Source organism: Cetorhinus maximus, chromosome 15 (genome assembly GCF_964194155.1).
Source record: "Cetorhinus maximus chromosome 15, sCetMax3.hap1.1, whole genome shotgun sequence".
Lineage (NCBI taxonomy): Eukaryota > Metazoa > Chordata > Chondrichthyes > Lamniformes > Cetorhinidae > Cetorhinus > Cetorhinus maximus.
This window is the reverse complement of record NC_135893.1, coordinates 57316920-57337852: the sequence shown is the minus strand read 5'-3', so window position 1 is coordinate 57337852 and position 20933 is coordinate 57316920. Positions and strand designations below refer to the sequence as shown.

The 20933-nt window shown below is 46.2% G+C and overlaps 1 protein-coding gene across 1 annotated transcript in view; it reads right to left on the bottom strand.

Annotated features, from left to right (window-relative positions):
• The window catches only part of LOC144691215 (heparan sulfate glucosamine 3-O-sulfotransferase 2-like), a 79048-nt gene extending 58823 nt beyond the window's left edge, over positions 1-20225 (bottom strand). Inside the window, exons 1-2 of the mRNA XM_078559269.1 lie at positions 19983-20225; positions 19663-19949 (exon numbers count right to left, since the gene is read on the bottom strand). Coding sequence (XP_078415395.1) covers positions 19663-19949; positions 19983-20225 — 530 coding nt within the window. The remainder of the gene's footprint in view (positions 1-19662; positions 19950-19982) is intronic.
• Positions 20226-20933: the final 708 nt, after the last annotated feature.

The window sequence follows — 20933 nt, the reverse complement described above, 5'->3', positions numbered from 1 at the left end:
GTTATAGAAACCACACTGTTTTTAGCTCCATCAACAACAACTTGCATTTAAATAGCACCTTTAACACAGTAAAATGTCCCAAGGCACTGTGTAGAAGCACAATCAGAAAACAATTTGACAGCAAGCCAAATAAGGAGACGTTAGGGCAGGTGACTAAAAACTTGGTCAAAGGATTAAGTTTTAAGGCACAACTTAAAGGAGGAGAGGGAGACAGGTAGACAGAAAGGTTTAAGGAAGGAATTTCAGGGTTTAGAGACCAGACAGCTAAAAGCACAGTGATCAATGATTTTGTGTTGAAAATTGGGGATGTGAAAGAGGCTGGAGGAGGAAGAGCATAGAGATTTTCGATGAGGGTGCAATATTCCTTTTTATTCATTTTTCACGATTTACTGGGTCTAAGAAGTTGAGTTTATGGGGCTTTCAATGTCTGGAAAGCACCAAGGTTCCAAGGGGAAAATTTCTGGGATAGTAGCTGTGCTTAGATCCCACTGTTATTTATAGGGGTGGGGGGGAAGGATGGGAAACGATAGCAGCAACTTCTGAGGTCAATGTTGAGGTGACAAGTGATTCAGTGGATAGATGGAGCCCATAATAGGAGAGATTGGACCTGGGTGTAGAAGGAGATTCAGTGGGTGGGTAGAATTCATGGTAGGATAGATGATTTTTGACCTGTGCTTAGGCAGTCAGCTCCAACGTCACTGTTAATAGTGTTCCCAGCTCTCCTGAGGCTCTCCTTGCCTGGTTTGAAAATTCCTGCTTTCTTCTCAAGCACTTTCTGAGTGGAGTAAATGGTGGGATCAAACCTACATCTCACAGCTTGTTGACACTTGAGTGTACCACTTTAGTTTAGTACAACTTTAATTGTCAGTCCTATTCTCTCTCTAGCCCCCAGCTATACCTTCTCTTCCTACCCCTCTCCCTATATTTCCTGAATCACTTTCCCCCTCCTTCCATCTCTTGTAATTCTCAGGTCCTCCTACTCCTCTCTGTAGTCCCCAGCTCCTCCTATTCCTCCTCCACCTGTCTCTGTAACACTCAGCTTCTGCTCCTCTGTAGTCCCACGTTCTGTTTCCCTCTCCTCCCATCTCCCTGTAATTTTCAGCTTATCCTCCAGCTCTCTCTAGGCCTCGCTCTTCTTCCTCTCCCTCTAGCCTCTACCCCTCCTCCTTCTCTAGCCCCCACTCCTCCCCTCTCTCTAGCCCTTGCTCCTCCTCACCTCATTCTAGCCCCCGTTCCCCCTCCCCTCTCTCTAGCCCTCGCTCCACCTCCTCTCTCTCTAGCCCCTGCTCCTCCTCTCTCCCTATCCCCCCTCCCCTCTCTCTCGCCCCCACTCCTCCTCCTCTCTCTCTAGACCCAGCTCCTTCTCCTCCTCTCTTTCTAGCCCCTGCTCCTCCCCTCTCTCTCTAGCTGCCACACCTCCTCTCTCTAGCCCCCACTCCTCCCCTCTTTCTTGCCTCTGCTCCTCCTCCTCTCTCTCTAGCTCCAGCTCCTCCTCTCTCTCTAGTCCCCGCTCCTCCTCCCCCCCCTCTAGCCCCTGCTCCTCCTCTTTTCTTTAGCCCCTACTCCTCCTCTCTCTCTAGCCCCTTCCACTCTCTAGCCCCTGCTCCCCCCCAGCCCCTGCTCCTCCCCTCTCTCTCTCTAGCCCCCACTCCTCTTTCTCTAGACCCCGCTCCTTCTCCTCTCTCTCTAGCCCCTGCTCCTCCCCTCTCTCTCTAGCTGCCACATCTCCTCTCTCTAGCCCCCACTCTTCCTCTCTCTCTAGCCCCAGTTCCTCCTCCTCTCTCTCCCCGCTCTTCTTCCCCTCTCTCAACCCCCCTCTTTAGCCCCTCCTCCTCCTCTCTCTCACCTCGTGCCTCCTCTCTCTCCAGTCCCACTCCTCATCTCCCTCTAGCCCCTGCTCTCTCTCTCTAGCCCCCTGCTCCTCCCCTCTCTCTGGCCCCCATTCCTCCCCCCTCTCTCTAGCCCCCGCTCCTCCCCTCTCTCTAGCTCCCGCTCTTCCTCTCTGTGTAGCCCCTGCTCCTCCCCTCTCTCTGGCCCCCATTCCTCCCCTCTCTCTAGCTCCCGCTCCACCTCTCTCTCTGGCCCCTGCTCCTCCTCTCTCTCATCCTGTCCCTTCACCTCTCTCGCTTGCTCCCGCTCCTTTTCTCTTTCTAGCCTCCGGCTCCTCCTCTGTCTCTAGCCCCAGCTCCTCGTCTCTCGAGCCCTCAGCTCATCCTTCTCCTTGCCTTTCTCTGTGTAGTGCATTAAGGACCAAATAAGTACAAATCTCGCAATCTGCAGTGTGTCAGCCCAGCCCCAGGTATACGTCTGCATTTTGATTTTGAAAACACAGAGAAACAGAAATGCATATGTGAAGAAGGCAATCAAAGAACCTGTTTGTAAAATTATTTTGCAGCAACAAAACAGCTCATTTTTTCACTTCTCATCAATAGTTTTTCTGTCACTAACATCTGCATAAATTTGTGCTTCACAAATTCCCCAGATCCAACCATAAATTCTAATTACACCAATTGTGAAGAGTTGACAGGTCATTTGGAGGAAACCATTACCAAGCATCAGCCAAACTCACCTCTCTCCTGCCCACTTCTTTGGAGACGCTCAGTAAGGAGTTGACTGACAGCTGGGCTTCAATGAGAAAATCATAGAATACTACAGCACAGAAGGAGGCCATTCAGTCCATCAAGTCTGGGCCAGCAACTTTGAAAAGCAACATAAGTAGTCCCATTCCACTCCTCTTTCCCCACGTTCCTGCAATTTTTCTCCTTCAAGTATTTTTCCCAATTCCCTTTTGAAAGCTACAACTTAATTTCTGTCCTCCACTCTGCCTGGCAATGCATTCCAAATCTCAACCACTTGTTGCAATAAGAATTTTTTTCCTCATGTTGCCGCTGGTTCTTTTGCCAATGATCTTAAACCTGTGCTTTTTTGTTATCAACCCTTCAGCCATTGGAAACCGTTTCTCTTTAACTACTCCATCTATTCTAAACACTTCATGATTTTGATCACCTCTATCGAATCTCCTCTTAGCCTTCTCTGCTTTAAGGAGAACAACCTCAGTCTATCCATGTAACTGAAATCCCTCATTCCCGGACCCATTCTAGTAAATTTTTTCTGTACCCTCTACAAAGCCTTTACATCTTTTTTTATGCAATGAGTAGTAAGGATCTGGAAAGCACTGCCTGAGAGTGTGGATTCAATTGTGAATTGCACCTGAGGAGAAAGCAATTGCAGGGCTGTGGCATAAGGACAGGGGAATGGGAGCAGCTGGGTTAACTCTTGCAGACAGAAGCATGGACATGGCAGGCGAAATGGCTTCCTTCAGTGCTGCAAACATTCTGTGCTGCTATATGGACCATAAATATAGTAAAACCTAATCAGATGAAAAAGTGGGGGGGGGGGAAGAAAAACGTTGATGGTTTTTTGGTATAAATGCACCTTCAGTAAAAGCACAGAGATTCAACCAGGAAATGCTGCAGAGAGAGCAAGACCAAGGACAAAAGTGAAACCCAAACTATCAGAAACAAAACCCACCACCAAACATCAGCAAAAGAACAAAGAGGAATCCATGGAGGAAAAATGGAAGAGTGACACATAAAGAAATCATCTGTCCTGTTTGAGATGTGTGTGACTGTGTGTGTGTGGACAACTGTGTATGTGTGTGTATAAGTGTGTGTGCGTATCTGTGTGTGTAACTGGGTGTGGATGCTAGTGTATAACCGTGTGTCAGTGGGTGTGGGTGTCTCTAGCTGTGTGAGTGTGTAACGATGAAATGACACACTCAATGGAATGTTGTGTGGACAGCTGACTGCCTCTGGATGGGGCAGGATACACTGATCCTGATGTGCAAGCCCTGAAGCTCTTGTAGGTTTCTGCCCACTTGCAGCTTCTGTTTCTGTGTTGTTGAGCTCTTCATATCCCTCTCGCCTTGCTTTGCAATAATTAAGGGCTATCTGCTGAGTGAATGGTGATGCGGGGTGGTGTGTGTGTGTGTGTGTGTGTGGGGCTGTGAGTCGTTCCAGGTGAGAGCTTGGCAGACAGCGTGACAGAGCTGTCTCTGACTGAGCTAATGAGACGTCAGCATTTCTTTTATATCTCTCACAGACACCTGGAAACAAGACATCAGCCAGACAGATAAGGACTAGGAAATGCTGAAGGAATCTTCCTGTTTCCAGTTAAACAAGACCAGGCTCCAATGATGCTTACAGCTCGATCAAAAACACTGCATTTACACAAAACACTCTCCACATTCAAAAGAATAAACACCATCAGGTATTCCATCTGATGGACTGCTGAAGAAACCAGCTCTGGGTCAGTGTGCAGCACTCTTATCTTTGAGTCAGAAGGTGGGGGCTTCAAGTCTCAATCAAGATGCTTGTGCACAAAACCTTGGCTGGCACTGTTGGAGGGTCAATACTCAGGGAGCACTATACTGTCGGTGGGCAGTACTGAGGGAGCACTGCACTGTCGGTGGGCAATACTGAGGGAGCACTGCACTGTCGGTGGGCAGTACTGAGGGAGCACTGCACTGTTGGTGGGCAATACTGAGGGAGCACTGCACTGTCGGTGGGCAGTAATGAGGGAGCACTGCACTGTTGGTGGGCAATACTGAGGGAGAACTGCACTGTCGGTGGGCAGTAATGAGGGAGCACTGCACTGTTGGTGGGCAGTACTGAAGGAGCGCTGTGCTGTCAGGGAGCAGTACTGAGGGAGCACTACTGTTGGGGGTCAGTACTGAGGGAACATTGTCCTGTCGGTGGACAGTACTGAGGGAGCACTGTGCTGTCAGAGGGCAGTGCTGAGGGACCACTGTACTGTTGGGGGGCAGTACTGCAGGAGCACTGTGCTGTCAGAGGGCAGTGCTGAGGGACCATTGTACTGTCAGGGGGCAGTACTGAGGGACCACTGTACAGTCGGGGGGCAGTACTGAGGGACCACTGTACTGTTGGGGGGGCAGTACTGGTGCAACATGGCTCCTGCATTTATTTCCAAAATAAATGGCATGAGACCGAAGAAAGTTGTTAACACGCTTGTCTTCTGTTGAGCCCAAACTAGAAGTCGGCAGGACTAAGGCAGCAGGCGGGGCTCTGAGAAGAAGGTGGTGCATTGGGAAGGAGGTGAGGCACTGGGCACTGAGTAGGAAGTGGGACTGGCTCGGTGTTGGAACTCTGGGCAGGTGCTGGGGCTTTGGGAAAGATGAGCTGGAGTTTGTCCAATCCTGATCACATGGTTAACACCCACAGAGGATTGTTAATGGTATGTTAATTGCAGTATCAGAGTTAAGGATACACAGGTTGATTAAGTACCTTGAGCACATATAAAGAAGGACTTCTGGGAACCAGGGTGTTGGTTAGGGAGGAGGCAGACATATGTAATGTTGCATTCTGTAAATAAATCTGAGGTACAGTGACTGTCCTTGACATCAAGGCAGCATTTGACCGAGTGTGACATCAAGGAGCCCTAGCAAAACTGGAGTCAATGGGAATCAGGGGGAAAACTCACCGCTGTTTGGAGTCATACCTAGCACAAAGGAAGATGGTTGTGGTTGCTGGAGGTCAGTCATCTCAGCTCCAGGACATCACTGCAGGAGTTCCTCAGGGTAGTGTCCTAGGCCCAACCATCTTCAGCTGCTTCATCAGTGACCTTCCTTCCATCACAAGGTCAGAAGTGGGGATGTTCGCTGATGACTGCACAATGTTCAGCACCATTCGCGACTCCTCAGATACTGAAGCAGTCCATGTTCAAATGCAGCAAGACCTGGACAATATCCAGGCTTGGGCTGACAAATGGCAAGTAACATTCGTGCCACACAAGTGTCAGGCAATGACCATCTCCAACAAGAGAGAATCCAACCATCGTCCCTTGATGTTCAATGGCATTACCATCACTGAATCCCCCACCATCAACATCCTGGGGGTTACCATTGACCAGAAACTGAATTGCACTAGTCATATAAATACTGTGGCAACAAGAGCAGCTCAGAGGCTAGGAATTGTGTGATGAGTAACTCGCCTCCTGACTTCCCAAAGCCTGTCCACCATCTACAAGGCACAAGTCAGGAATGTGATGGAATACTCCCCACTTGCCTTGGTGAGTGCAGCTCCCACAACACTGAAGGAGATGGACACCGTCCAGGACAAGGCAGCCCGCTTGATTGGCACCACATCCACAAACATTCACTTCCTCCACCACCAACGCACAGTAGCAGCATCAAGATGCACTGCAGGAATTTACAAAGGATCTTTAGACAGCACCTTCCAAACCCACGACCACTACCACCTAGAAGGACAAGGGCAGCAGATAGATGGGAACACCACCACCTGGAAGTTCCCCTCCAAGTCACTCACCATCGTGACTTGGAAATATATCGCTGTTCCTTCATTGTCACTGGGTCAAAATCCTGGAACTCCCTCCCTAACCGCACTGTTGGTGTACCTACACCACATGGACTGTAGTGGTTCAAGAACGTAGCTCACTGCCACCTTCTCAAGGGCAACTAGGGATGGGCAATAAATGCTGGCCCAGCCAATGAAGCCCACATCCCGTGAATGAATTCAAAAATAATTAAGAAAAAGATTGGCATCTGGTTTCCTATTTCACCATCTAGCTTCAGAATGAATTAACAAGGATTTGGTGAGGTGGCAATCCATTCAGAGTAGGAGAGTCTCAAGGCCAATGCTTGGTGTGTGTTGACCGAGCTGCTCTCAGCCAGTGCTCATTGCTCGCTCTGTCCTGGAGGAGAGCGAGGTTTGTTATCTGACCAGGGCTACTCCTCATTGCCCTCCAGTAACTAAATCAAAAATGATCACTTGGGGGAAGTACCAGTCAGCACTGCTGGGATAGTGCATCAAAAGAAAGACCTCAAAAATGTTAGCATTTTCACCACCTCAGGACACCCTAAAACACTTTACAGTCAATGAAGTACATTTTGAAGAAATGTTGTAATGTACAAAACACAGCAGCTGATTTGTACACAGCAAGCTCCCACAAATAGCAATGTGATAATGATAGTGATGTTGATTGAGGCATAAACATTGACCATGATACCAGGAACAACCCCCCCAGCTCTTCTTCAAATAGTGCCATGGGATCTTTTACATCCGCCTGAGAGAGCAGACAGGGCCTTGGTTTAATGACCCATATTGAAAACAGTAACTCTGACAGTGCAGCACTGTACTGAAGTGTCTGGATTATGTGCTGAAGTCTCTGGAGTGAGACTTGAACTCATCCTTCTGACTAAGAGGTGAAAGAGTGCTACAGACTGAGCCACAGCTGACATCTGCCAGTGAGGAGTCACAGCCTCCAGAGAAGAGAAGAACTTTGGAAAATGAAAAATCATGAGGAATGTGATTTATTTTTAATTAGTGAAGAGAAGAATAGAGCGATCCCATGTTAGGACAGTGTGGTGCCCGTGAGTAATAGCTCCTGTCAATACATGAAGTATTTAAAACTCATCTTCCACGCTAATGCCATTGCCAAGTGCGTATTTATTTGAAGACTATCTTGTTAAAAAAAACTGATATGACAACATTTAATAAAGGTTACAAGACAAGGTATGAACCTCCACCTGCTCTTTCAGCATAAATATTATCATTGATCAGGGAGGTAATTAGTCAGAAACAGGCTGCATAGAATCCATTCAACCCTTCTTTTAATGTACCATATATCAATTGGGCGTTACATAAACCGCATGTAGCCCAGGCGATTACTGCTCGTGAGATTAGCCAATGAACATTTAACACTTTTGTAAGAACTTACTGCAGTTTTTGTCCTTCATCAGGTTGATGGTCAATGTTCAAAATAAAGCCTCTGTTCTCTTTACTGCACTTGTTCAAATTAATGTTCCCATTTAGTTAATACTACAATACGATTAATGCTCTAGCTCAGTTAATGTTCCCTTTCTGGGAATACTCTCACTCAGTCATACTCCTGTTCAGTTAAAGTTCTCATTCTGTTAATAATCTCATTCAATTAATGCTCCAGTTCAGTTTATACACTAATTTGGTTAAAGTCCCTATCCTGTTAGTACTCTCAGTTAGTTAATGTTGGGATGGAATTTATGGCCCCCAGCCAAGCGTGTTGTTGGCGGGGTGATGCGGGGGTGGGGCATGTAAAACGTGACAGGTGGGTAACCCACTGCCTTCCCGCCCACACCCCCGACCTGGTCCCCATAATATGGGGGTGGGTAAGGCACCCACTAGCCTGTCCACCCTTAGGCCTATTGAGGCCTTAAGTGGCCAATTAATGCTCACTTAAGGACCTCAATCTGCCTTCACTGCCATAATATGCTGGGCATTGGAAGGCAGGTGAGAGTGGGAAGTCCATTTTTTCACCAAAGTTGGTGAAAGGGTGGGAAGGAAGGGTGGGGTATTTCCTTCAGGAGTGCCCTGTGCGCATCAGGGAACTCCCCTAAGTTCATAGCCCCCCCCACTTTGTGCCTCCCCACCTTGCCTCTAAAACCCACCCCCCCTTACCCTCCTCCTTTGTGTACCCAATCCCTCCCCACCCAAAAAGGCCTGACTTACCTGTCTCCGTAACCCACATTGTCTTCTTCCTGGGGACTGCTTGCACTCCCAGCAGCACCCATTACTTGCTTCTGGCGCTGCTAGGACTGCAAAAGCTGCCAGCCAATCAGATTGGCCAGCAGCTCTCGAGGGTGGGAGTGCATTCCACTGAGGGGTGGAAGTCCCACTCTGTTGGTTAAGGCCGCCCATAGCGTAATATTGCTGTGAGGTAGCCTTTTTTCTAATGGGGGACAGGGTGCAAGGAATACGCTGCCCCGTAAAACTCAGCCCGTTGTTGTCCAGTTAACATTCTCAATCATTTAATTTTTCCCCTTTAGTTAATGCTGTTCTACAGTTTATGCCCCTGTTCAGTTAATGCTGTTCTTTGGCTCATACTCCTGTTCAGTTAATGTTCTGCATCAGCTGATTCTCTTACTCAGTTAATGCTCCCATTTGGCAAATGCTCCAATTCAGATAATAATTTCAAATAGTTAATGCTCCCTTTCAGTTAATTCTCAACATTTAGTTATTGACCCTCTTTGATTAATGCTGAAAATCAATTAATTCTCACATTATTGACCCTGGTCAGTTAATGCTCACATTTGGTTAATGCTCACATTCGGTTAATGCCGTTGGTTGGTTAATGCTCACATTTGGTTAATGCTCCTGGTTGGTTAATGCTCACATTCGGTTAATGCCCCTGGTTGGTTAATGCTCACATTCAGTTAGTGTGCACATTGAGATGATGGAGGAATCATGTTGAATAAACACATTTATCTGCTGATGTCACAAATGGTAATTTCTTGGCTGATGTTATTTACACCGCTGGTTAAAAACTGATGTACGTCTCTCACACAAAAGCTAATGAAGCTTTCTCAAACTCTTACAACTGTTGATTCTTTTTAAATTTTGTGTAAGTACAAATTCGAGTGAAAGGTACATGGAGATCTTTCACAGCACTATATGCTGCATAATATGTACCATATCATACACTGTATACGGCATTATATATTCAATATCTCATATTATTTAATATTTTAGATTCCATATATCATATAGCTTCCTACACTGTGCACTAGTTTGTTGAATCACAGTGGTTGGAGACTTTGCTAGTGTTGAGCTTTGTGATACAGGGAACACTAAGGAAATTTGTTGTATGTCTGTGACTGTACAGGCATCTCAAACTCAAAATGAGAATTTCTCGAGACAGCTTTAGTCCAGGGAGAATGTTCTCTTCTCCCTTGCTATAGTAAAACCTTATGGAGATGGTTTCATCCAGACAACCTGATTTCACTCTGATTTACCTGAGCAACATTCAGATACATCACAACAAGTGCTTTCTGGGAAACCTTGAGACAGGATCAGGATCAGAATCAGCATCAAAGATTTCTAAATGACAGATCCAGCAAGCCAATTTGGCAATCAGTGCCCCACACTGTCTATCTAATGTTAATTCGGTAGTTTAAGGAATGAATAAAACAGAAACAGTGCAAAGCATTTAGATTTTGCATAAAGGGCTGTGAATCAATTGGCACTATCTGCAATCTGGCCACAGGCTCAATATATTCATTGCACAGAGCTCACACTCCTGATAAGAGAGAATATTTAATCAGAAAATTTTGATTTAATTATTTCTATTTTGAAAATTATGCAGTGTGTGAACTACATGGTGCCCACTCAGTAGTATTAGGGCAAATGTCCTGTGAATTCTACGCCTCCACGGAACTAACACATGCGTCAAACTACAAACCAAAGTGTGCTCTAGGATATAAGTTAGCATTGGGCACACTTCATCACTTGGGATTCAGTACATAGGATGAATGGAAAGGGGCTTGGTCCATTGGATTCTTTACCATGGGACTGAAAGGGAGGAATTTGGTTCAGCATTTTCATCTTTGAATCACAATGTTCTGGGTTCAAGTCCCAATCCAGGGCTTGAGCACTAAAATCAAAGCTGACACCTCAGTGGAGTACTGAGGGAGCACTACATTATTGGAGGTTCCATCTTTCAGATGAGATTTTAAACCGAGGCCCCATGGCACTAAACTGAAGAAGAGCAGGGGAGTTATCTCTGGTGTGCTAGGCAATATTTATCCCTCAATCAACCTCACAAAAACAGATTATCTGGTCATTATCAGATTGCTGTTTGTGGGAGTTTGCTGTGCACATGCTGGCTGCCACATTTCCTACATTACAGCAGTAACTACACTTTAAAAAGTACTTCATTGGCTGGAAAGCACTTTGAGATGCCTAGTGATTGTGAAAAGCCTTATATAAATGCAAATCTTTCTTTTTATTTTGGGATTCTATACAATGAGAGTGAATGGAAAGAGGTTTGATCCATTGGGATTTTATACAGTGGGAATGAATGGCAAGGGATCTGATCCATTGGGCTTCTGTATAATGGAAGTGAATCAAATGGTATGGTAGTATAGTGCTTATGGTACTGGACTAATAGAGCTTTTAGGGCTTCTACCTGTGTTGATGCCTTAGTGTGGTTCTGATTGAATGTAACATGGAAAAATAACCACGGTCAGAGACAGTTCCATATGCAAAGAAAGGGGAACCAATCAAAACAGAGCCAGTTCTGAAGCAGTTATGTCTCTGGTTCCCTCTGACTACAGACTGAATACAGTACTGAGCAAATACTGCACAGAGTAAGACTGTCACTTGTTGATCATTTTCACATTGCAAGAAGCAGTACTGTAATTATCACAGTAGTCTATATGTTCTAAGTGTGAAAAAATTTATAATTGTGCGGGAGGAATTCTTCAAGGAATCACAAACCAATGTGTTCATTCATAGCAGAAATGTACATAATCACTGGAAGTGGGAAATAGTTTGACCCACTAAGTTACCACAATATCCACATTAACAAAACCTGTTAAATGATACAACTCTTCATCCGTCTGAGGGCTGTTTAGGTGATTTTCACTTCCTCGAGCTGGGGTTAACAGGGATTGGCATAAAGGGGCGGGGGGGGGGGGGTGGAGGGATTAATTTGAGGTGTCGGGGGTTAACCAGTTGGAGGGGTTAACGGGAGTGGGGGGTTAACAGAAGAGAGTGGATAATGGGGATGGCGGTTATTGGGAAGGGGGTGCTAATTGGAGGTCGGCTTAATGGGGTGGAGAAGTTAACATGAGGTGTGGGATGTCATGAGGTGTGGGGTTTATGGCAGTGAAGGGGTTAATGGGAATGGGGATTAACAGTAGGTGGAGTTTAATGAAGTGGCAAGGTTAACGGCAAATGGGGGATAACAGGATGGGGAGGGTAATGGGGTGGAGGAGTTGACACGGCGGGGTTATTGGAAGGATGGGGGTGAACAGGGGTGGAAGAGTTAATGAGGTGGAGGGTTAACAGGAGTGAGACTTTAAAGGGGCAGCTGAGTTTAAAGAGGTGAGTGTTTTAATGGGGATTGGGCTATATTAATAAGTTTAGGGTTAACAGGGTTAGGGATTAAAGGGGTTGGGAGGTAAGAAGATGGAGGGATTAACAGAGTGGGGGTTTAATGGGACCCCCATTAAAGTTTGTAGCTTTAACCCTAATAGTATCCGCGCCGTTTTAAAATGGTCCCAAGTCCGGGTGTGAAAAGTGCCCACCAGTTTCAAGCGATAGGCCCCCTTATAATTTGAAAAACAAGGTCCTGTGACATCAACCTGGACTGGGTTAAAGCCTCTCCTTGTAATTTCATATTCCAATTCTCTGTGTCCTTCCAGGAGAAAGAATTCTTAGTCTGAAAAGCAAAATTAACAAGACAGAACCTTGCAAGAAAATACACGATGTAGGTTCAAAAATCTAGCTCTGGAGGATGGGGGATGGTGGGGGGCATGCGATCCATGGAAAAATGAATCTCAACCCTTAAGTTGTTTCTAAATTCCACACATCTGCAACCTGGGTTGTTGTCCACACTGGAACCTTTGTGCAGTAACAGTGATGGAACGTACGAGGTGGGGGGAGTGGCGGGGGGTGGGAGTGGCAGGGGGGTGGTGGGCGGGGTGAGCGGTATCGCTGACATGTGTCCGGCTGCATTTTCAGTCTAAATCCATGTTGTCACGTGTCAAAGGGTCTATATTTATATTTAGGATTTGAGCTATTGGGTTTTTGGGGCTCTGATACCATATTTTGAAATAATTAGTATGAAGGCCTAGGAGTAGATGGCAGAGTCCTGGAAGAGGTACAGAGGTTTAGGAGTCAACGCAGAGGTTTTGAACTGGGAACAGAGGTCTGGCAGTGGCTATGGAGGCCTGGGAGTGGGTGCAGAGGCCTGGGAGTGGTTAGGGATGCTGAGGAGTGGATATGGATGCTTAGGAGTGCATACAGTCATGCAGAAGCGTGGGAATGGGTGCAGAGGCCTGGGAGTGGCTTCACTGGCCTTTCAACCGGGAAGCTGAAGGAGGGTTTAACAGGCAGAGATGGTTATATAAACTTTATTAAACAAAAACTGAACCAAAATAACCGGTATACCATATCAGATATTCTGGGGGATCAATGAGTTAGGGAAATTATTTCAGTGATTAAATGGTCCAAATGGTTCAGTGAAATGTCTCCCAATTAGTAGAACAAACTGGATCACGTGTCATGAAAGCTGAGGTAAATTGGCCACCTTAGGGTGCCAATTATAGCATTAGGACAAAGAGGACGATTGAAATCAAACTCAGTACAAAACGCACGCTGAGTGGGAGGCAGTGAATGCATTGTTTCATTCACACATGAAAGAATCTTGTCAATTGCAAGCAACAAATTTGAAGTCACATAGGTCTGTTTTACAAGTGGAATAGATATCCTGCTATAATCTATTTATGTAACCCAGATCTCATGGTATTTTGTTAAGGAATTTGAAATACTCTCTTACCTTGAAACACCATCAACAAGAAACATAGGCCGTGTTTGATCCTCGGTCTGAGCTGAGACAGCTGGGGCTGGAGTTTCCCTCCAGAGGAGGGTAATAGAGGTTGGGGCTGTTATGGGTTCTGAACATCACCCCTGGGGGGGCAATGGTCACTCTTTGGGGTTTTCACGGGGATGCCCCTTTAATTGGCATAGAGGTTCTCCATTGAATGAAGTAGTGGGCAGGCATGAGGGCCAATTTGGAAGAAGCAACAGCCTGTTTTGGAAGGCAAGTAAAAGGGAGGGCACTTCAACACAGAGATTCCCTCTCTCAAACTTTTTAAAATCTTTAATTAAAAAATAGATTCAGCAACCAGGCCACCACTGTGGGGAGGTGGCTTTGGGAAATGCCTCTACAGGATGGCCTGTGGCTGGTCTTACAGCCTGACAGGCAGGGAGAGCCTCTCGCCTACCTCTGGGCACCTAAACTGGCTCCTGCCAGCTCCAGGAACCTGGAGGCTGACTGGAATATTCCAGTCGGGTCCCTTACTTGCCCTCAACTGAGCCATTAATAAGCCTGATTGGCTAGCCTGCCGCCCCCAATTCAGCTCCCTCATAAATGGCCCAGAAGTGGGATGGAGCCAGGAAACTGGCACACCAGTTAGCTAATTTCTGTAATTCTTGGCCTTGCCTGCGCCACTCCCAACCTGACCCACCTAATCCAGATTGTGGCCTGGCGGGAGATGACAGAACTGCAGTCCCTGGTCTCTTCAAGGGCAGTGTAGTTATTAGCTTCTTGAGCAGAGATCTCAGTACCCTAGCACCCGTTCTCTAACCAGTGAAGGCTGCTGGAAATTGCATGTGTGGTGCAGACTAGACTGTGAGGCATTCCTGGTTGAATAGATCTGGCAACAATGTAACTGCACTGACATGAGAGGAATGGTCACTTGGATGAAATAAAGCAGGGCAGCCAATACCCATGGAACGGTTCACTAGCCAGAGTCAGCACCCTTGGGAGAGAAGAGGGGGAAGGATGTGTTCTCTTGTACGCATCAGCAATACGCCAAAATGCTGCTTTTATTAAATGTTAATTATCATGTTGGAAGTCAGTGCTTAATGTTTGAATCTGATTTGCAGAGTCAGTGAGTTGTAGATTTGTAAAGATGATCCACTTCTTTATTTTTCAGACTTGAATGAATTCTAGTGCAAGAGACATCAAGTATGTTTCCATAGAGTGTTGGTGACAGAATGTTCACCAAATCACTTGCTCCATATCAATGCAACATATTAAACACGGACCCCTGCCAACACTCACGCCATCCTTGTGCCTCCAGGTCGTGTTTTAGATCAAGAACTTTTAGGAAAGGAAATGACCATGAGACTCTACAAACCCATCCTTTCTTGTAGACAACTCTAAATACTCATTTCCTGCATTCCTCAATTCCACCTCCTCCATCCTTCAACTCCACCTACCCACTTCCTTCATCCCTCAACTCCACCTACCCACCTCCTCCATCCCTCAACTCCACCTACCCACCTCCTCCATCCTTCAATTCCATCTACCCACCTCCTCCGTCTCTCAATTCCATCTACCCACCTCCTCCATTCCTCAACCTCACCTACCCACCTTCTCCATCCCTCAATCGTATCCATCCACCTTCTCCATCTTTTAAATCCACCTGCCCTCCTTCCACACAGTATCCCACCACTGCATCTCTTCCCTAACCTTATCCTGCTTGAAGAGGGAAAGAGTGATTGACAGAATTGATACCAAAGCAATGAGGGACTGTGAGAACATGTGGTGCCTACTTCTAGACGCGCTGCATATTTGCTAAACTAAGCACTACTTGCTGATTAGTCTACTCTGGAAATTTTCCTGGTGCCCTGCCCTGTAAAATTGGGCCATTCCCCTGGTGCACTGTGGGACTGGGCCTTTCCCTGGAGTGCACAGTTTACAATATGCACGCTTCTCATTTTTGGGGGTTTGCTGTTTGATATATTGTGGAGCAGAGTCTCCTTTACCCATCAAAAATTTTTTCTTGATCTACATTTAGAGCAAAGTGCTACAATTGGAAATGAAATTTTTGTTCGTTTGTGGGGCTGATCAAGGATAGACTGGGCTGGAGATCTTGCCTGTGTGCTCAGATTGTCTGTCTGGAAAAGTACAGCTTTAACAGCTCTCAGCGTCTCCGCATCCTCCTGTAATACTGATCCCAGCAGTTAGCAGTCGTAGAACTACAGCTTGATGTCAATTGATCTGAATGACTAAATGAACCTATCAATCAAAGCTGATTTACACTGAACAAATTCAACATCAGACACCGTATTTGGAGCAAAGAGGTAATATACTCCTTATTCTGTACTGTACACAGGATAGTATTCCATGGGTCAGTGTGGAGGGAGCTTTACTCTGTATCTAACCTGTGCTATGCCTGTCTCAAGAGTGTTTGACAGGACAGTGTAGAGGGAGCTTTACTCTGCAGCTGACCTGTGCAGTACCTGTGCTGGGAGTGTTTGGTGGGACAGTGTAGAGAGAATTTTACAGTCTATCTAAATATGATGTACTTTTGCTTGGTGTCAATTTGTGGTGTCCCTTTAAACCCAGCCCACCAGCAGTTTAAAAAGACCCAAGCACTGAACAGATTCCTGCACAATTCTTATTTTGATCTATTTATTGGAAGGCAGAATTGAGGGGCCAAAGTGAATTTGAATAATACAGGTAATGTAGTTTGCTTGGCTGAATGAATGCAGCCAATTATTTAGTATTCAACTGACAATTATGAAAAAGCCACAGCAAACGTGAAAGGGTTTTAAAGTGGCTTGATCTGTTCATTGAATTGAACTATTAAAAGATTCCCCAACCAGTTAGAAACTTTACAGAAACAGATATGGCAGTCTAGCTAGCAGCCATAGTCAGAAAAGATTGTAAGAAAGGGAAGGGCTTTGATGATAAAAGTTATGAAAAGAAAGAGTTTGCACTTATACAATGTCTTTCACAACCTCAGGATGTCCCAAAGTGCCTTCGACTCAATGAAGTATTTTTTAAAGTGTAATCACTGTTGTAAAGTAGGAAATACAGCAGCTAATTTGTACACAGCAATCTCCCACAAACAGCGATTAGATAATAACCAGATAATCCGTTTTAGTGATGTTAGTTGAGGGATAAATACCGGCCAGAACACAAGGGAGAACTCCACTGCTCTTCTTTGAAATAATGCCATGGGATCTTTTACGTCCATCTGGGAGGGCAGACAGGACTTCAATTTATCATCCCAGCTGAAAGATGGCACCTCTGTCAGTGCAGCACTCCATCAGTGCACTGTGTAGCCTGGATTATGTGCTCAAGTCTCTGGTATGGGACTTGCTGACTCCAAGATGAGAGTGTTGCTCATTAAGCTACAGCTGTCAATAGAGGTAACCTTAGCAATTCTTGCTAATTGATGAGTGCTTCATGTTCACACTAACGCAAAGAGTAATCATCGGTTCCTGTCCCTCAGGCTGATGAGGGACAAATACAATAAAAACAAACAAGCTCATCAAAGTCGAACCTAATTTCATCCTTTTTCAACGTTCACATACATAGACTTAGAAAGAGAGAGTGATAGAAAAATAAAGCAAGTCTCTATTATCTCGTGGTTTGTGACTTATACTCTGGGTAATAGTTGATATTCAAAAATAAAGCTCATATTTTGTGCCAGTGTTGAGCTGGGTGGACCTGAGTCTCCGCTTGTAGCTCTCCTGATTAAGAGGTGAGAACAATTTAATTAATTTCACTTAATGTGGGGTGGGGTAAGGAAGCAAATCAGTGAATCTATTACTGAGACTGTCAGTGGGGGAATGGGTATCTTCAGCCCAATAATTCACCTCGGTCCTGAAATTGCAAAGGAGTTATCCATAGTTCATTGTCAAACCAAACTGTTGCCTGAAAGAGATTCTTTATCTATAATGATCATACACTTAAAATACCACTTTATTTTTGTAATGTCAAGTGTACATTATTTTATGAGTGCAGACAGCAGAATGAAATCCCACCATTCAAACTGCAACAACAGGGTGTTACATCGAGCACAGGAACAGAAAGGGGTTTTGCATTTTGATTTGAACTGCTCTGCATGGCCTCTGTTTTTTTTTAATATTGTTGTTTTAATATGTTTTAAAAAACTACTCTCTAGCTGGATTAGGTGTGCACTGGGAGAGGATGACCTATTTCACAGAATGTGAGCAGACGCTGAGACACAAACTCGGAACATTTCCTGATCCTGTTGTTTGCTTTATTCCCCTTACTTTTGCTGCCATTTTCCTGCAGGGAAGTACACTTCCCACTGAGCCCTGGATACTCCACAGTACCTTGCCTGAATGCCCATTTCTTACACCCGGGCCCAGGAAATGAGTGTCAGCAGGTCATTCGAACATGAGAATGGGGGGGTGGGCATCAGAATCAAACCTGATCCTGTCCTCATCTGATTGTGTGCACTTTCCCATGGGGGGAATGGGCTAATTTTCCTCTCCCTGGTTTACAGTCAGTATGGCTAATACTAGCTGAGGCCAGCTCACTCAACAGGAGGAACGCTGGTGTCTGGGATCTTCCTGCTCTATATAGCTCATTGCTCCATTGCAAGGACCATTTCCCCAATTAGCGATTGGGAGATTTGTAATTTATCTTTCAATAAACATACACCTTTTTTTTAAATGAACACCATGTGGCAAGCCTTATTCTGTCAAAAGGAAAAGAGGAATCATGAGAGAGGGAGTGGAAGAGAGACAGTGACCAGGAAGGAGAGAGAATGGGAAGGAGGTGTGAGTGAGTAAAGGAGGGTGGAAAGGAGCAGGAGAGAGGGTGGAAAGTAGAGAGGGAGAGAAAGAGAGGGAGAGAGAGAGTGAGTGGAAGGGAGGGATGGAGGGAGAGAGGGAGAGAGGAAGGGAGAGAGAGCTGGAGGGAGGCAGGGAGGGAAGGATGGAGGGAGCGCTTGAAGGAGGGAGGAAGAAAAAGCTCGGGGAAAGAGGGAAGGAGGGATGAACTCGAGTCATTTTTCACTTTCATCGCAATGCTGTCACATCGTGACATAATGGTGAATTTCTAATTGATATTGCCATGGCTTTATGCGTCCACAAATTAAAAAAGAGCTTTTTGTAAGATAGTGCCTCTTTAGGAGTAAATATGTCAGGGTATTAGTGAGAGGGTTAGGAATGATAAAAGCTTCTCTGTCCTTGAGTCACAACAGCAGAAATTGTCAAGATGATACAAATCAAAAATTAAAAATATTTTATTTTTTTCCCAACCCCAAACACCCAGGCTAGTTAAGGATTGCCTCAGTCCCATTCCTCATCAATCCCGGGAGTAAGTGATCAGCCTGAATGGAACCAAACCATTAAAAGCAGGCTCCCTATTCTTACATTGAAACCAGCACATCCCAATGCAGAATGTACTGAGATAAGCATGTTAACCCTTTAGTGCATCATACAGCCTCTGATTGAACGGTTTAAAAAAGAAGACACCAAACTACAGTGGGCAGTGAAGAAATGTGGTCAGGTTAAAATAATTTAAGATAGGCCCAGCGACATCTCACATCTGGAATCAGGATACATCTCACATCTACAGACAAGGGTACATCTCACATGTTGAGATAGGGGTACATCTCACACATAGGATGGGGTACATCTCACATCTGGAGACAGGAGTACATGTCACACCTGGGGACAGGGGTACATGAGATGTGTACATCACACATTTGGAGGGCTGGGACACATCTTACACACCAGGTACAGTTGCTCACGTCAGTTTCATTTAAACCTTTAACAAAAGCAGAACTTCCCAATGATTTTCAAAATAGTTTAAAGATAGAAAATTGGTTGTATAGATAGATATAGGTAGATAAAGATCATGGAAGATGTTAAATGAGGTTAACTCAGTAAGTAGAAGTATGAGGACTTGAGGCTGGCATGTATACCCAGACCATCCATACTATGTCACAAGTGTGCTCATAAAGTGCCACACTATATTCATATCATACCCACAGTGTGTCCATGCCCATACTAAGCCTATACAATGCCAAATGTCCATACAACGCACGTATTGTGCATTTCCATGCACATACCATGCACATATGGTGCCTACACAATATATACACAATGCCCATCCTGTGCCCATACCCATGTGCCATGCCCATACCAAGTCCATATGGTGCCCATATTGTGGCCATACCATGTCCATATTATGTCCATAACCATACAATGCATGTACCATGTCCATTATGCATATTGTGCCAATACCATGTCTATATTGTGTCCATACTATACCCACACTATGTCCACACTGTGCCAATCCCACCCTTACCTGTACCATTCCAGCCCCTTCTCGTAGTGCCTGTCGAAGAAGTGCGGCTCGGTGCCCAGCGCCCTGACATCGGGGTGGACGCGGATGAACTCCAGCACCGCCCGGGTCCCTCCTTTCTTCACCCCGACGATGATGGCCAGGGGCAGGCGCTTACTGCCGAGCCTGGAGGTCGCGTTGCTGCCCCTCTGCCGCTCCTGGGGGAGGGGAGCCGGAGCCCTCGGGGTGACTGTCCTGTTGGCGGGGCGCCGCCCGGGAGAGGCTGCCTGGAGCTGGGGGTCCCGCACTCGCTCCCCCCGGGCTTCCTCCCTGTGGCGAGCAGCCCTGGGCTCGGCGTTGGCACAGTACTGGGACCTCTGCAGGAGTTTCTTGGCTGCCCCAGCCTGCAGCAAGTAGCAGGCTCGATCTTCGGGGAAGCTGAGGGGTTTCTGCATGATCGAATCGCCGCAGAAGATGAGGCTGTAACACAAGTAGGTGAAGGAGAGCGAGAGGGTGAAGATGAAGAAGAACCTGCGAGTCCCCCTGGATGAAGATGGCACTACTCTGACCCCTAATCTAGATGCCATGTTTCAGGGCAGCTCCTGACAAGGGCGCGAACATGATCTCAGTCCAGGATCTGGGGGCTATGCCTTGGGACATCTGTGTTTGAGAGGGTGAGGAGGAAGGTGAAGAAATCCTTCAAGGAGTTTCTCGGCAACAGGGAGAGCGGGGAAGGCTAAATATTGAGATGGGAAAGCTCAGGGATACGGAGCAAGGTCAGTCCTGGGATCCCCAGCTCTTCGTCCAACTCCAGTTGGGCAGTCGCGGCTTCAGTCTCCACGTTCCTGGTGGCTCCCAGCTCGGTGCATCTTATAAAACATTAATAACCTGACATTGCAAGAGAGACACAACCTCCATCCACACACACACACACACACACACAGCTCTGAAAGCTCCCAGCTTCCTAAAGCCTCCCTTCCTCTCCGAGCCCTGAAAGCATGTTGTGTGTGCCTGCTAACCGATCAGATGACGGCCAGCGATGTGTCCAAGGAGCTGGACTGACTGGGTTGTCCTGTCGCACACACACACACACACACACACATCTCCAGGTACCAAGGGAGCGACCAGCTCTTTCTCCTCTGGCTGAAGCCTGGGCTCCGTCTCCCTCCCTCCTGGATTTTACTCCAAAGTTGTCCAGGAATGCCGATGCAGAAAAGGCTGAGATATGAATATTTAAACGCGCCGTCCTCCGCTCCCGACGCTCGCCGCCCCGCGTCCCTCTCCCCCCCCCCCAC